The sequence below is a fragment of the Uranotaenia lowii genome, chromosome 2 (assembly GCF_029784155.1).
Source record: "Uranotaenia lowii strain MFRU-FL chromosome 2, ASM2978415v1, whole genome shotgun sequence".
Classification (NCBI taxonomy): Eukaryota; Metazoa; Arthropoda; class Insecta; order Diptera; family Culicidae; genus Uranotaenia; species Uranotaenia lowii.
In genome coordinates, this window is record NC_073692.1 from 103,505,962 (window position 1) to 103,522,559 (window position 16,598).

The 16,598-nt window shown below is 35.4% G+C and overlaps 2 protein-coding genes across 2 annotated transcripts in view; one reads left to right on the top strand and one right to left on the bottom strand.

Moving 5' to 3' along the window:
- LOC129749601 (protein expanded) overlaps positions 1-16,598 on the bottom strand; it is a 194,552-nt gene that overhangs the window by 98,330 nt on the left and 79,624 nt on the right. The window lies entirely within an intron of this gene.
- Positions 5,546-10,053, top strand: LOC129741732 (uncharacterized). The gene is made up of 3 exons (XM_055733510.1): positions 5,546-7,335; positions 9,451-9,717; positions 9,783-10,053. Exons 1-3 carry the CDS (start codon positions 5,546-5,548, stop codon positions 10,051-10,053), a joined length of 2,328 nt encoding a protein of 775 aa, XP_055589485.1.

A 16,598-nucleotide genomic window follows, 5' to 3' on the forward strand; every position in this document is an offset into this window, starting at 1 on the left:
AGTAATCGAACGTTTTTAGTGGTCGGACGCACCCTTCAGTCCAAACAGCGTCAAATTAATGAGCGAGTACTGTACATATGTAAAAGAATGGCTATTAAATTTGGGATTTAGGGAGTATTTGAAATGGTCCGGCTTTTTTCTAATAAATCTGGTAATCCTATAAAGACGTAATTATTGCAAAAACTTTGGAAAATTATTATGGAAATTCTCATCTCCTAAATTTGACTCCTTAAATCAAAATAAAAAAAAAATTACAACACAATCAGTTTGTTTTTCAGTTTGATTTGAAAACGAGAATGAGAATAAACCCGGGCAAAATTCGGGCTAATGAAATCCGGGAAAATAGGCCGGACCGGACTTATCTCAAATTTTATATTAAATATATCTGGGTCAACCCGGACAAACCCGGGCAATCTGGCAACCTTACCAACCTACCAACCTTTTTTTTTTAATTTTACCAAATTAAATTGAAAAACATTAATGGCTCAGTAAGAGGTTCCCAGTTATAAAATTTACTAAAAGCTTGCTGCAACATGTTCCATAAGTTCCAAATGTGGTGCTAAGTAATTTCTCAGTTCATCCTTAACAATAAACGGTTGTTTTATCACCAAACACTTCATGACAATATTAATTGAGAAAAAAGTATATAATAAAGATTTTTTTTCATATTCTATTGATTTATTCAACTACTATAAAAACTGTTAATGTTTCTATTAATTTTCATGTTTCAATAAGTTTTCACGAATTTGGAACAGCAAATAGTATAATTTGATGAAAATCAGTAGATAACTTGAAAAACCGCGATTAAACCGTGTTTTGGGTGTTATTTCTGATAACTCCTGAAAACTAATAACTGATAAATAAAACACAGAAACTTATATTGGGGGATATAGGGATGTTTTTTAATCGTATTTTGAAATTTGGAATGAAAACTTATTTATAATTTCCAATTAGAAATCTATCTAGTTCGTGATCCGAAAGATAATGCTTCTACTTTTCAAAACCGTTCTCCAAAAATGGCAAAATTATTCAACCCCCTTTGCAATATGTTGTTGTTCAGAAATGTGGGAATCTTTCCTACATAAAATTAGAGTGGAGTTATGTGGAGTATTTTTAATCTCTTGTTGAAGTTCAAAAATTAACAAATATTATCGTTTTTTGTTAATAACTTTAAAAACTTTGAACCTTATCTACAAATTTTCATTCAATTGGTTATTAAGTTTGCCTAGCAAAAATAAAAAAAATTATTGCAATGCAAAATACATTCATTATTTTATTATTTATTCTTTAATCCATGTACATTTTTTTGGGAAATTTTTAAACAAACTCCTCAACGAGAAAACTTATGACTGTCATCTTCATGGTAAAGTGTGGCCTGAAATTTGAACACGATGAAATATTGATAGATAATCTTGATCGCTTCAAAAATCGACTTTTTGCCAGATTTTCTGAGTTTTGGGCCACTCTGCGCCCGTGGCGTAGAAAATAGCGTTCCGGTCTTCTAAATTCGTGAGATGGAATTTCGGTCACGGCGTACATCCTCATCCTAGTACCTTTTTTATCTGTATTTAAGTTGGTGGTTTTAGCATTTGTGTGATGTTAACCATCATATTCTTTTAAGATGTACGCTTTGTGGTTAAGTTAATGGAATCGCTGTGAGATCCTATATGAGGCCTTTGGAGCCAAAAAAAATCATGCTTTTAAGTTGTTCTTTTTGGCAATTTTTTATATTTTAAGAAATTTCTATTTTTCGATCAAACGTAGAAGTATGTAAATAAAATACTGAAAATCTGGAAAAATCACCAAGCATAGTTTGTAATATGAAGAATCGTTAAGTGTTATTTACTCAAAATTGATCAGGCTCTGAGGGTCTCATATGTTTTAGTGATTAAAAAAAAGGTTTTTCACAAGCAAATTTTATCTTTGCAGATTTATCGATATTTATTTAAAGAAACGTTTATATATTGAATACTGACAACATTTAACAGAATAATTTTCTAGTCATTTCCAATGCTATTGAAGCTTTTAATATTACGGGAAATATGGCTAAATGACCGCACCTTATCCAGTCAAATTATCGGCTCAGATTATGCAGTGTTCTGTTGCGATCGAAACCCCCTGAACTGAAAAAGTCAACTGGAGGCGGAGTTTTACTTGCTGTCAACTCTAGACTCCCGGCTCAGCTTATCGAAGACAGCTCCTGGGACGATTTGGAGCTTTTTTGGTCCCGTATTGATCTCGGGGATCGGAAATTGTATGTATGTGTAGTGTACGTGCCTCCTGATCGCTCTAGTGACCCGCTTGCAGCTGAGTCTTTCTCGCGGTGCCTATCCAAAGTAAGCTCAATCTGCTCTACCGAAGATGACATACTTGTTATCAGTGATTTCAACATGCCTGGCTTGAAATGGTGCCCTTCCAATGGCGGTTTTTTGTTCCCAGATCCTATGCGCTCCTATTTCTCGGCTCCTTCCAACATCTTCCTGGACTCTTTGAGCACCGCGACTCATCGCCAGATCAACAGCTTTGAAAACGAAAACGGCCGTTCGTGCTCCTCTTGTTAAAGTTGTTTCCCATCACCCAGCTTTAGTGGTCTCACTCGATATCACTAGAGCTAACGCTCCTATAGAGGAAACCGCTCCATTCTACCAGGACTTCAAAAACGTCGACTACGAAGCTATCTCACTCGTCCTGGATTCTATCGAATGGGAGAACGAGCTCAATATGTCTAATCCCGATGCAGCCGCTGTGACTTTTTCAAATATACTGAACTATATAATTGACCGACATGTTCCGAAACGTAGCTTACTCTCCAACCCACGAGCTCCATGGGTCACTAATCAACTGCGACAACTGAAGACGGCAAAAAAACCATGCCCTTCGAAATTCAGCAAGTATAAGTCCCTCTGCACAAAGGAAGAATGCCGCAAGCTGATCACGGCGTACAAAAAAGCAGTAGGCGTTGCTACCAGAACTATCTCCACCGGCTACAGCGTAATTTTTAGACCAACCCGAGATCTTTCTGGAAGTACATTAAAAATCAGCGTAAAGAATCCGGGCTTCCGTCTCAAATGATTTTGAACGGCCATACAGTGAACACCGATCTTGAAATATGCAACCTCTTTGCTGAGAAATTTTCTAGCGTTTTCACAACTGGGTCCATTCCTTCAGAGCAACTGGATATGGCTGTAGAAAATATCACACCTCTAAACTCTTCCTTAAACGGTATTGCCTTCGATGACGCAGTTATTTTAAAGGCAACAGCAAAGCTTAAAAATTCATCATTTACGGGTCCGGACGGGAAAACCAGCTATTTCTTGAAACGTTTTATGCAACATTTGCTGACTTCCATCAGACATGTTTTTCGAGCTTCGCAACCTTTCCCTTGCTCTGGAAAGAAGCTTACATGTTCCCTGTTCACAAAAAGGGAAATAAGAAAGATTTGAACAACTACCGCGGAATATCAGCTCTTTGTTCGATAGCCAAACTGTTCGAATTGGTTGTTCTGGATCCGATTTCTCGTCCTCAAAACAATACTTTTCCAACGATCAGCACGGATTTCTGCCGAAACGATTCACGACAACGAATTTGCTGACTTTTACATCGTTCGTGCAAGATAGCTTCATCATGAAGTCACAAACTGACGGCATCTATACTGATATGTCTGCTGCTTAAGATAAAGTAAATCACGATATTGCTATTGCTAAACTCGAACGCTTAAGATTCTGTAGATCCCTACTGGACTGGTTTCGAAGCTATTTAACGGAACGAAAGTTATCAGTGCAAACTGGAAATTACTTTTCAAGACAATTCACTGCTTGTTCAGGTGTGCCCCAGGGAAGCCACTTGGGACCGATAATTTTTGTCATCTATTTTAACGATGTTCTCACTATCTTGGACGGCCCAAAACTTGCGTATGCCGACGACCTCAAACTTTTCCACACCATCAATGGCCAAGACGATATCAATCTCTTGCAAAGGCAGTTCAACACCTTCGCTCACTACTGGTGTGACACCAACTGCTTGCCTCTGAACCACAGCAAATGTGCGGTCTTTTTTTTTCTCGCAAGTGGAACCCTCTTCACGCAGAGTACACTCTTGGGAACGAAACCATCGCCCGGGTGGACCACATCAACGATCTGGACGTTATCCTAGACCATCGGCTGCAGTTTAAAACTCATACGAATTACATCGTCGATAAAGCGTCTAGAAGTCTTGGCTTCTTATTTCGCGTAACAAAGGAGTTTAAAGGTGTGTACTGTCTAAAAATTCTGTATTGCAGCAGAGTTCGCTCAACGCTTGAATATGCATCTGCAGTTTGGTGCCTATTTTACCAGAACGGAGCTGAACGAATAGTAGCGGATCTCCTTGCGTCGAGGATTGACTCTCCCATGCTGCTGGAGGCTATTTCTCTCAGTGTGCGACCCCGAGGATTAAGAAACCAAAATCTACAGCTCTATGTTCCCATCCGGCTGAATAACTACGGAGCCAACAGCGTTCTAATCGGAATTTTGAGAACTTTCAACCGCTTCGCCTAGTACTTCAACTTCGACGCTTCAAGGGCTACTTTCCGAAGAAAAATTTTAATAGTATTTAACTCATTATTTTATTAAGTTATCATTAGGATCGGCATGTGATCCGTTGATGTTTTACACAAATAAATCTCAAAGTTTTTTTTTACAACACATATAATATACGGCGTATTACAGGACACAACACTTGACGTTCTTACTAACATAAAAGGATTTAAAATTACCTTTCTTGTCGACCGGTTTCGGGCTCGATGTTGCCCATCTACAGGACGATGTCCGACTGGTTACTCAAAAGAAAAACACTAACACAGCTTCATACTACCGCATAGTATTCGTCGAAGGATGGTCATATCATTTTTGGTTGGCCAAGTTGAAAAGAGGCGATATGATTGGGGGGTCATATCGCCTCTTTTCAACTTGGCCAACCAAAAATGATATGACCATCCTTCGACGAATACTATGCGGTAGTATGAAGCTGTGTTAGTGTTTTTCTTTTGAGTAACCAGTCGGACATCGTCCTGTAGATGGGCAACATCGAGCCCGAAACCGGTCGACAAGAAAGGTAATTTTAAATCCTTTTATGTTAGTAAGAACGTCAAGTGTTGTGTCCTGTAATACGCCGTATATTATATGTGTAGTATAAGTTCTTACGTTGGCACAAAACCACTAAAATGAGTGATATTGAGGCTACAACCTCCAAGTGCTTTCGCCTTTATGGCCGATTAGTTACCAAAAAGAAAAAATTGTTATTGGATATCCAATTCCTAACAAAGTGTAGAAGAAGAGGGTTGGTCCCCAGATTTATCAGCATAAAAACATCGACACATAGTCGAGCAAGTGTAAAAGCCACCAAAAGTGCCCAAAAAACTTGGTTGGCGGAAGAAATTAAATGCAAACATCAAGTGCTATCCGTTGTAGAAGAGCAATTATACGCGCTTCATTTGAAGCTGTTGAAAAAAGAAGAATTCCATACAGCAGCAGAGTGTTTTGTGCTGCAGTGTGTCGCGAAGAAAAAGATGTGCTGGCAGACAGCGCTTAGTGTGTTAAACGGAAACCTTTCCAAGCGCATGATCGCAACGAAACAAAAGCACCGCAAAAAGTTGGCTTCGCTTGCAAATGCTCAACCAATCAAGAAGAATAGGGGGGTACCGAAAACGATTGAGAAATTCGTAGTGAATTTGTCATCAATTCAACTGAGTGATGATGAAAATGCCTTGTTGAATAAAGGGTTAAACTTTGCCGTAGCACAAGAAAATGCCCCAATTGCCGAGATAGTGAATAATATCGAGAGCGCTATACAGTTCCGGAATTTCCCTTCCAAAGCTGCCCTGCGCTATGATATTGCAAATTCACTTCAAAAGGCTTCAAGAAAAAAGCACCGTTCAAAGGCAGAGTCTAGTGGTTGTGAAAAAGTTTTAGAACAACTGAAAAAGCGTGAAGTGGTTTTCACCCGGGCAGATAAGGGAAACGCCGTTGTCATCCTGGATAAGCAAGACTACGACACCAAAGTTCGGGACATGATTTCATCTGGGCCGTATGAAGAATGCATGTACAAAAATGGTAAGCCGAAAGATCCTCTCAACATGTTGATCGAGGAAGCAAACATCGCAAGGCAAAAAGTAGCGCTCCTGATGGGTGAAGTAAAATTAGAAAGAAAATTTCTAGTACCGAATCCAAAAGTAGCTTCACTTTACTGCCTCCCAAAAATTCATAAGAATCCCGTTGCCATGAGACCCATTTCCTCGAACATATGCACTCCAACCGAAAAAATGGCAGCTTGGTTGGTCGAGGAAATGAGAAAATACCCAGTAAAACATGGAAAAAGTGTCAAGAATTCGGTGGAGCTAGTTGAAAAATTGAAAAACTTCAAAGTGCGTCGAGGAGAAATCTTAGTCTCGTTTGACGTCTCCGCACTCTTTCCTAGCGTCCCCATTCCTGACGCCTTGCGCAGCCTACGTAGACACCTAGATCGACGCCGAGCACCACCAAACAACATAGAAGCGTACGTGACCGTAGCTGAGGTTTGTATGAACCAAAACTTCTTCCTATTCCGGGGTAAGTTCTATAAGCAAACCTTCGGACTAAGCATGGGGAGCAAACTTTCCCCTTTGCTAGCTGAATTGTTTATGAGCGATTTTGAACACGACCTCGAAAAAAGCGAAAAACTTTTCCCCCGAGTTTGGTGGCGATATGTAGATGACATCTTCGCCACGGTCAAAGAACGATATCTCTCACAAACCCTGGAGCTGTTGAACTGTCAACACAGTTCGATAAAATTTACCGTGGAGAAAGAAATAGATGGAAAACTTCCATTCCTCGATTTGTTAATCTCTAGGAAAGATGATAGCACGGTGAAATTTGGGATCTACAGAAAACCAACATCCACCGATCGCTACATAACAGCAGACTCCAATCACTTCGGTGCTCAAAAACAAGCTGCGTTTCACTCCATGGCTCATCGTTTATACAACATACCTATGGAAACCAGTGAGTTTAACAATGAAAAAGAAAAAATTTTATCGGCTGCAAATCTGAATGGATACGACAAAGAATTTGTTCATAAGATTCTTCGCAAACACGAGAGGAAAAAGTTCCGGGCTAATGCAACCACCTTCAAACCAGAAAAAGAAGAATCTCAAAGAGTCAGTTTGCCGTTCTTCCCACTACTGACTAACGATATTCGAAAGATTCTCTCTAACCATGGTTTGAAAGTTGCATACAAAAGCTCCAACACCTTAAAAGATCGGTTGGTGTCACTGAAAGACAAAGTCCCACCGGAAGAAAGATCCGGTATTTACGAGATTCCGTGTGAGACTTGTCCAGCAGTTTATATTGGCCAGACAAGACGAAAATTTAAAACACGAATAAAAGAACATAAAAACGCTGTGGACAATAACAAAACCAACGAATCCAGCGTAGCCGCCCACGCATCGGAATCTAACCACTCTATAGATTGGGAAAAGGTTAGATTCAAAAAATGTATACGCAAAGCGTCACATTTAAATGCCTGGGAATCCATGTTTATAACAACTTCTGAGAGGCCTTTAATGAACGAGGACGACCCGCCAATCATATCGCCTCTTTTCAACTTGGCCAACCAAAAATGATATGACCATCCTTCGACGAATACTATGCGGTAGTATGAAGCTGTGTTAGTGTTTTTCTTTTGAGTAACCAGGCGGACATCGTCCTGTAGATGGGCAACATCGAGCCCGAAACCGGTCGACAAGAAAGGTAATTTTAAATCCTTTTATGTTAGTAAGAACGTCAAGTGTTGTGTCCTGTAATACGCCGTATATTATATGTGTAGTATAAGTTCTTACGTTGGCACAAAACCACTAAAATGAGTTTTTTTTTACAACTCCTTTATTTGAAACGACTAAGACTGTTGGTTCTACGGAGCCAAACTCTTGTTTTTTGTATTTACAACTCATTATTTAATGTAGTGTAGTTATGAAGTCTAGGCCTACTGCAGCCAACACATTCCATACTAGAGCTTTTGGTGGTCTACTTCGGGCCCCAAGGGAGTCTATCAAATTCGCCCTGGCGATAAGGTGGTTCTCACAAGATTAAACAAGATGCTCGATGTCATGTAACCCTGTCCACAACGACAAAAATTGCTGCTAGCGAGATTCACACGAAAATGTAACGCGCCTAAGGAACAATGATGGGACATGAAACGGGAAAATTTTCGAGTAAATCCCGACTCAAGTCCAATTTATTGAACAAGGGTAAGCCTTAAACCTTTGGAATAATAGAGTGGAGCCATCGACTCAACTCATCCTCGTTTCATTTGCGCTGCCAGTTGACGAGTAAAATTCGCTGAAAGCGATTTGTAATCTCAAAGTTTAAAATCATTAATAAATTAAATTTATGTTAAATTCTGCTATTGAGAGATTCAACTATCAAAAATTGAAGCATCTCATAACATAAGAGAGTTTCTTCAATCAGAAATTTATTTCAATTGTTAAATTTTATCATGCAGAAGCCAACAGTGTTTTGGTTTAATAAAGCAGTTTAGAACATGAAAAATCATAGACCAATTTCAGAGACAAACCTCAAATATCAAATGTTTTTGATATTGTTACTCAAGACATTCCAACTAAAGCTCAGCTTTCAGTTTGCATCTGTTTTTTTTTTAAATTCATTCAAAGTTTTCAAAATCCTAAAAAATTTTATTAAAATTTATATTTATATTTCTGAATTCTTATGTTCGATTCCTTTATTGAATGGAGGATGGTAAAAAGATTCAAAGTCACATTTTGATTTTCATGTAGGTTTTCTGGTTCATCAGTTATCAATGATCAACTTTACTCAAAATCGATCAATTTGTAAATTTCCACACACATATCATCAAAACAAGAGCTGATAGACAAATTCTAGCAATTGATTAGAATTAAGGACGCCAAAACCTTCCAATAACAGTTAATTTTTGAGAGTTGTGGAAAAGCCTACCGGTTCATAAAGTGTGTGTTAATAACTGCCTTTTCATAATTCATTTCAATTTTCAACCAAATTAAAATGATTCAAAAGAAAAAATACATTCACTAGTTATCGAGCATCATGTATTCAAACGTTGAATCCACGAAGAGTAATATTGCAAGGAAACAAATCCCGTATCAATTCGTTTTCTTACCAACGTGTACCTCAATTAACTTTACGGTAATGTTGTTTTATGTTATCGTCCCGATTAAACGTCCGTAGTGTGAACAGCAACTATCAAGAGCCTTTAAAGTGTTTCGCAAGTGTACAGATATTCCGGTTCTAGAGATAATTCAAATAGAAATAATCAACCATTCAACGATGGTTCATTCAAAACTAAACAATAAAAATTCCGTCTGGCATTGAACCGGGCATCACTTAGCCACACCCCATCCCGGATATGGGTGATCCGGGATCTCCCTAGTCTTTCGCTCGCCAGGCCGTCGCATCGCAACGGCAAGGGTTGGGGTAACTCCTTCGAGAAAACCGTAACTCTTCCCCAACAACAACACCACCAGTTACAACTTCAGCCAGGCAATCGTACTCCACAGCATCTTTCACTTAATGGCCCATACCCGCCTATCGGAAGTATTAATCTCCCAAAGCCGGTGGCCAGCTTCGGACGACGGCTAAGAGATGATGACGGCCATGAAACCAGACACGCAGCCAATCGAGGAGGGAAATGGTTGCCGGAGAAGTGGACCAGGTGAGGAACTCTGGAATTCCAACCATTTGCGAGCTCACTTTGGCAATTGGGACCCCAACAACAAGCTACAAACGCAACGATCGGCTGGGCACCCGGGGAAGGACTGGAAAATATTTGTCTATCCATTCGCCAACCAAGTGCGATAAAAATCGAAAGCCTCCCAACCCAAGCAATGGGGCGCTGCTGCTGAAGTTGCTGCTGCTGCTGCTGTTTCTGGGCAGGCTGCAGAGGAGCATAAAAGATATCAACATACCATTCCGGTCGCTCACACTTTTTACAACTGCTGTTAGGAAGCTCAGCTCCTATACAAGACCTGCTGCATCCAACCAGAAGTAGTGACGCAGGAAATGTTGACTGGTTTGTTTGTAGGAATTTTCCACAAACAAGGTTAATTTAGAGAAAAAAAAATCTTGGCAACAATTTGATTATTGTACCAATTTAGATCATAGGAGGTGTTCGCTTTAATATGTTTAAACAGTTTAGCAAAAAAAATGGTTGAAGTGTGGAGAAATAACATTCGAAAATGAAGGTACTGAAAGATAGATTTTGACAAAAAACCGTTAAGAGGGCATCCATAAATTACGTAACGCTCTTAGAGGAGAGGGAGTAGGCTTGAACGTTACGGATAGTGACAAAGGTCCGGGGGGGGGGGGGGGGGGGGGTGGGTGTATGCTCAGCGTTACGCAACAATTAAGAAAAAATCCCTCACCCGTTCCTCAATTTTTTACCCCCTACACTCTCTGGAGTGTCAATTTGACAATCCTGACTAAAACCGCTGTATTTCTCTTGTTTCTCAACCGATTTTTACAATATTTATTGTTTTGGAAACCTCGTTTTATAACTCAAATATGTAAACTCATGATTTTTGTTATAAATTTATTCTCATATCCTTATGTGGTTTTTAATTTCAGCTTTCCTGGACAGTAAGTGAAATTTATTTGGAGCATTCCGTTGCTGATCTATGTACAGTCTTTTTCCGAGGCATGTTTTTTCAGATTTTTTTTTCTTAGACTTTGAATGACGAATAACTGAAGTGTTGTAACAGAATATTGTCTGAAAAAATGTTTGCGTTATATCACGAAGTTTCCATAAATTTAGAAAATTTTGTAAAAATCGGTTGAGAAACAAGAGAGATACAGCGATTTTAAGAAAGGAGTGTCAATTTGACACTCAAGGTCTGATTAGAGAGTTTTTTTCCATGGGCGTCAACAAAAAAAGGAATTACGCAAAATTAAAAATTTCAACAATTCATTGAACGTCCCAAAGAATTTGTATTATTTGGATGCACCCGAATAAAGTTACAAGCCGTCAAACATCCAATAGTGTCATATTTACACTCAAGAGCGAATAAGGGCTAATATTATGCCAATTTCTACAGATCAAAAATTATGAGCAATTTAAAAGTGTGTATGAAGCTGGTTTGCATCTGTCGCACTTCCAAAACTTCTTAAAAAACTGCCTCACAATCTGTACTGCATTTTCGTAAAATACCTATTCGTTTCCTATACCTACCAGAAAAATCCGAAGTGAAGTTTATTCTCTTGATTAACTGTCGGTACAAGACGATCAATAAATTCAAGCATAAAGTGTTCATTATTGAGAACAACGAAGAATTCTAGCGTAACATTTCATAAGGGCGAAACTAGCAGTTAGCTCGAAAAGAGAAAAATGCGTATGAAATTTCGGAACATCTAATCAAATCCTTTTTAAAGAATCGACCACTTTTTGTTCAACAAAATCAAAAAATGTGCATTGTATTCAATTATTGTTCATTGGTTATCAAGATCTTTAACTTTTTTCACTCGATTTCAAAGATTTTCGAGTTTCGCCTTTTTTATTTTCGATTTCAGTTACGCCTGCAAGTTTCGCCCAACTGATCGGCCGTTTTTGAAGTTTCACCTATTGGTCCTACACGCAAAAACTAATTAAGCCGTTTTGTCACACGGTCAACTCAGTTACGCCCATTGGCACTACACGAAAAGAAAAATTAACCTTATTTTGATAAGGGGTAACTTGACTTTGCAAAGAAAATGCATCAACAGGAAGTTTCGCTCAATTGAATTTTATCAATTTTTCGAAAGTTTTTAGTGATTTTAAGATGAAACCGCGTTAATTAGGTAAAGTACAACCACGTACATCTGGAATGATCGTTAACTCGATTTGTTTACATTTGGCAGTTTCGCCCTTTTGAAATGTTACGCTAGAATTTTTTTTCACATATGGGGTTTTCTGTCTCACGATATAACAGGTTAAATTTAAGTCACTTGTCTTTTTTTTTAATATCGACAAACTGACAAAACCCTCAACTAAAATTTGTTTTTGAATGTGCAGAACGTTTTTGGTAGGGTGTTTCTAAAAATGAATTTCACCAACAGAAATGCACAACAAATTTATTTATTTATTTATTAACAAATATGGCAGTTGATTTCTATAATCGTTTTTTTTTTACTCATGACCATCACTCAAATTCGAAAAAAAATATGCTGATACGATTTAAAATAAATCAGAATCAAATTATCAAATTAATGCTATTTCCGGTAATTTATTAATAAATTATTCAATACGTTTCTTATTCTGAACTAGAAATTTGCTTGAAAAAGAATTTTTAGCAGTCATGTTTACTAATTTGAAATTAAAAATATACAAAGAAATTGATTTCGAGTTCTTAAATAATGTTCAAATCAGGTCAGAAATTAACCATGATTAAAAATTGTTTAGCAAAATGTTAATTCAGTGATTTTTCGCTTTCATCACGCTAAAAAAAATCAATTCATAATGGCGAAACCGTGAATTTGGCGAAACTGAAAAAGTGTATAAATAAAATTTTTGTTTTGCCTTAAATGATGAGTCATTGTTTTAAATAAGCAGTGTACATGCTAAATATTCATCAGATTTTATCAGTCAATCAAGGAATTCAATCTTACAAGAAGACAAAGAATTATCTGAACTTTATAATACTCTCCTGCAGGCCCGTGCGAAGGACCCGTTCATGGGGGGGCCAAATTTAGCCAAAAATAATAACAATACCAACAATATACAATTAATAAGGAAATTGATTTCCTTATTTATGATTATAACTGAACCTTAACAATAATAAGTATTATTGATCAAATAAAATTTTTAAAACAAATCAGAATAAATGTTTCAAATCGAAGCTATTTCCGGTAGGTCATTGATAAATATCAAAATTATGATGAAACAAGAACTAATGCATTAATGCAATCTATATAACACCAGATATAAAGAAAATCTGAATTCTCAAATAAATGTCCGATAAGGTTAAAAATTAACCATTATTAAAAAATAATAGAAAAATGATAATGATTGTTATCCACCATTTATTTTATTTTACACTTTTTTTTTTAATTTACAGTAAAAGGATTTATTTAAAAAATCCGCGGTCGTATATTGAATTTGCAAAAAAATTAATCACGATTTGAAATGTGGGTTCTCGATTAGGAAAAAACCATTTTTTCATTATTAAAATTCTTCCAGTTATTAAAATAAAAAGCTATAAAAAGTTCTGAAGTTTAAAAAAATAACCATTTACAGATTGGGAAATGATCAATAAGAAATTGATAAAATAAAAATAAAAATAATGAATCCCAAATTTTGTTGTAAAAAGCATAAAGTTTAAACAAATTTAGTAAATATTGGGCATTAAAATTCAACTTTCAAGTTGCTACTTCAAATAATTTTCGAAAATAAATTTAGTTGAGGTTTCCAAGAACACACACATTTAGAATGAAAAAATCAAAAAAAAATTATAACAAATGTTTCTTTATATTTAAACTTTAAAAATCAGTAAATTTATTTGAAAATTAAAACCAAATATGAAGAAGAAAATGAAAAGTTTTTCATCATTTTTAGAAGTTATTTTTTTAATAAACTCGTCTAACAATTTAAAAAACCTAATAATACAATATATTTGATAACTCAAAGATAAAGCATTTCGGTGCCTATGATTAAATGATTGATTTGATAGATTTAAGAGTGTTGAACTCGTTATGTTTGTTAAATTTTGTCTATCACCTTGCGTTTTGGTGATATGGAGTTTATAAGCTTTAAAATGTATCTGTTTTTGGTAAAATCAAAACGTCTAGGTTTTTTCTTTAAAAATTTCTAAAACTCAATTTAATTTTAAACTTTATTCATTGCTTTTGAATGTGATGTTGAGCATTCACAAGAACAAGAAACACAAAATAAAATTGAGACTAAAATTGGTTTCTTGATGAATATTCCATTCAAATCCTTGATTTGTAAATCAAAATTTTTTTGTAATAAAGTAGAAGATACTAGGTTTTAGATTATATTTTGTTAATTCAGATGACCATCATAAGGTATCCATGGCTTCCAAGTTGTTAATGTATAAAATAAGTGTTCGATGAATTAATTTCTATGTTAAAATGATTTGTTTCAAACTGTAAGTTTGTTTCGTTACACTGCTTTATAGAAACCCATTCTTAAGACGAAGTAGTGAATGTCAAGTTTAGGGTTTCAATACAAAATGTTGATTGAATTACAAATCGAAATGTACAATTAAAAGTAAGTTGAAACCCGAAAACGGCATATGCGTTATTTCGTAAAATGGAATGTCTCACGTCTAAGGTGGAATAAGAGTAATGAGTAATTTCTGATTATCTTGATCTTCTTTCAATACCTTTTGAGATCAAGTAATTCAACTTTACTACGTTGAAAATTTTACTTTAATAAAATCTCCATGGGAGGGGGGGGGTGGGTTAAACCCCTAAAACCCCACCCGTTCGCACGGCCTTGCTCTCCTGCATAACAATTTTTGAATTTTTCCTAAAAAAAAGTGCATCCCATGAGAGTGCCCGATTTAGTAAGACTAATAGTTTTTACGGAAACTGAAAATTCATTTTCTCTTATTTCGATTAAATAAATAAAGTAAAAAAAAAAAAAATAATACCGAGCGTAAACTGCACCATGAAAATCCTTTCTGATTCATCTTTTTAATCATACACGTCAAAACCATAACTTTTTCAAATTATTAAAAAAAATCGCTATCAGATAAGCTCTTTCGAGCCAGAAGGGTTTTTGCCAAAATTTTGAGGAAAAAAGAAAGATGCTTTACCTACAGCGGTGCAAAATTTAAAACACATTTAATTATTTGTACAATAGTGTTTGCCTAAACATGCAAGTGCGTCCTATTCACCGATTAAAAGGGTGTTTGAAATAGCTCTCAAGTTGTTACTTGTGTAATTTCAACTTGCATAACTTGGAACCGTAAGCGTGTTTTTCTCGAAATTTAAACTGTTTTATTATACCTCTTCGGCTTAAAAGGCCTCACATAATCAGTTATGATATTCCTTTCATTTCCATATCGTTGAAAGAAACCAAGCACAAGTAGAAAAAATACTAAATCAGCCATTTTTCCACGAATTTGTGAATTTGAGAAAAATAATTGGATAAATTTAACACTCAAATACTTAATCCAGTTAGGAATCAACATTCAACATTTTCACATTATTTAAAACTCATATACCATACCAGGAACCATAAAAAATGCGAAATACAAACGCGTTTCGTGTTTTTTTTTATTGATTTTAGGAGACTGGAAATAGATTTTGTATGATTTCCAACCTAAGTACTTAAAAAAAAAAATTATAAAATCGAAATAAGAACCGTATACATCCGAGCGTGAAAATGGCGAGTATTGAATAAAATCAAACAGAGATAAAATCGTAAAACTACTGTCATTTTTAGTAATTACTCATCTTTATTAACATACAAAAACTGTGCTTTAATATGTTCAATTTGAAAAAAAAAAATTTTAACACGATACGGAATGTGAATCCTCGATTAAGAAAAAAATCCATTTTAAACTTGAGAGAATTTTCTCAAAATACTTCTAAAAGCGGGAGAGAGAAAATATTTTTTTAAATTCAAATTCTTCCCGTTATCAAACAAGGCCAAAAAGCTCATTTTTGAAGATCACGAAAGAAACTTTTATACTCAACATGTTCAATGGACAGTTGAAAGTTTAAACTGACCAAATACAGCACTTATCAAAAATATTTTGAAAAAAAAACTTTGATTATGAAATTTGATTACTTTATTTGAAAAATAAAAAAGCTATGCATACATTAAAATTCGATAAATTATTTTGAAATTTAAAAATATGAAGATGAAAAAGATATGTTTATCACATTTTGGAAGGAATTTTTTTCAATAAATACGTCGTACCATTTCAAAAACTCATAGAAATTAATTGATAACCCAAGAGATTTTCGGTGCCTATGTTTAAATGATTGATTTGGAAAATTTTGGCGTCCTGAACTCGAATCCTTTGTCAGATTTTACCTACCAACCCTTGTTTTGGTGATATGAAGTTTAAATGTTTATAAATTAATGATATTTTAGTTAAATTATTATTGATAACTGATAAGCTAACTATTTTTCATTAAAAAAAAACAAACTAATTCTGCCTTTGTTTAATATCCTTCATTCTATCATGCACTAGAATTTTGCCTAGATGTTCTAGTTTCAGAGAAACAATGATCTTAAAAAGTTTAATACTATAGGTTTGAAAATGTATGAAGATATCATTACAAGTATTTCTTACAAAACTAAAGAAAGTTATGATAAAATGTTTTCTTTCATTCACTAAATTTGATAAAGTCCACAAAACGAGTGCAGAAGTGAAAATTACAAGCGGTCTTGGTAAAAGTTGATAATTTATTTAAACCTATTGTTTTAATTTTTTTGTTTTGTTTTACATTTTGCCAAAAAATGCAGAAATTTTTGAAACGATTTCAACCGATTTTCAAAAGCCATTTCAAGTACAAAAGCTAATTGAAAATTAAAATAATTGCATAGTTTAATAGGGCACCCAAATTAATGAAAATAAGCTCTTCAAT

What these genes read in the sequence shown, in the direction of transcription:
- LOC129741732 (XM_055733510.1), top strand. Translation starts at nt 5,546, where the DNA reads ATGTGCTGGCAGACAGCGCTTAGTGTGTTAAACGGAAACCTTTCCAAG. An exon ending in TCCGGTATTTACGAGATTCC is followed by an intron (nt 7,336 to 9,450) that starts GTGTGAGACTTG and finishes TTCGCTCGCCAG; the next exon opens with GCCGTCGCATCGCAACGGCA. An exon ending in TTGCCGGAGAAGTGGACCAG is followed by an intron (nt 9,718 to 9,782) that starts GTGAGGAACTCT and finishes CCCAACAACAAG; the next exon opens with CTACAAACGCAACGATCGGC.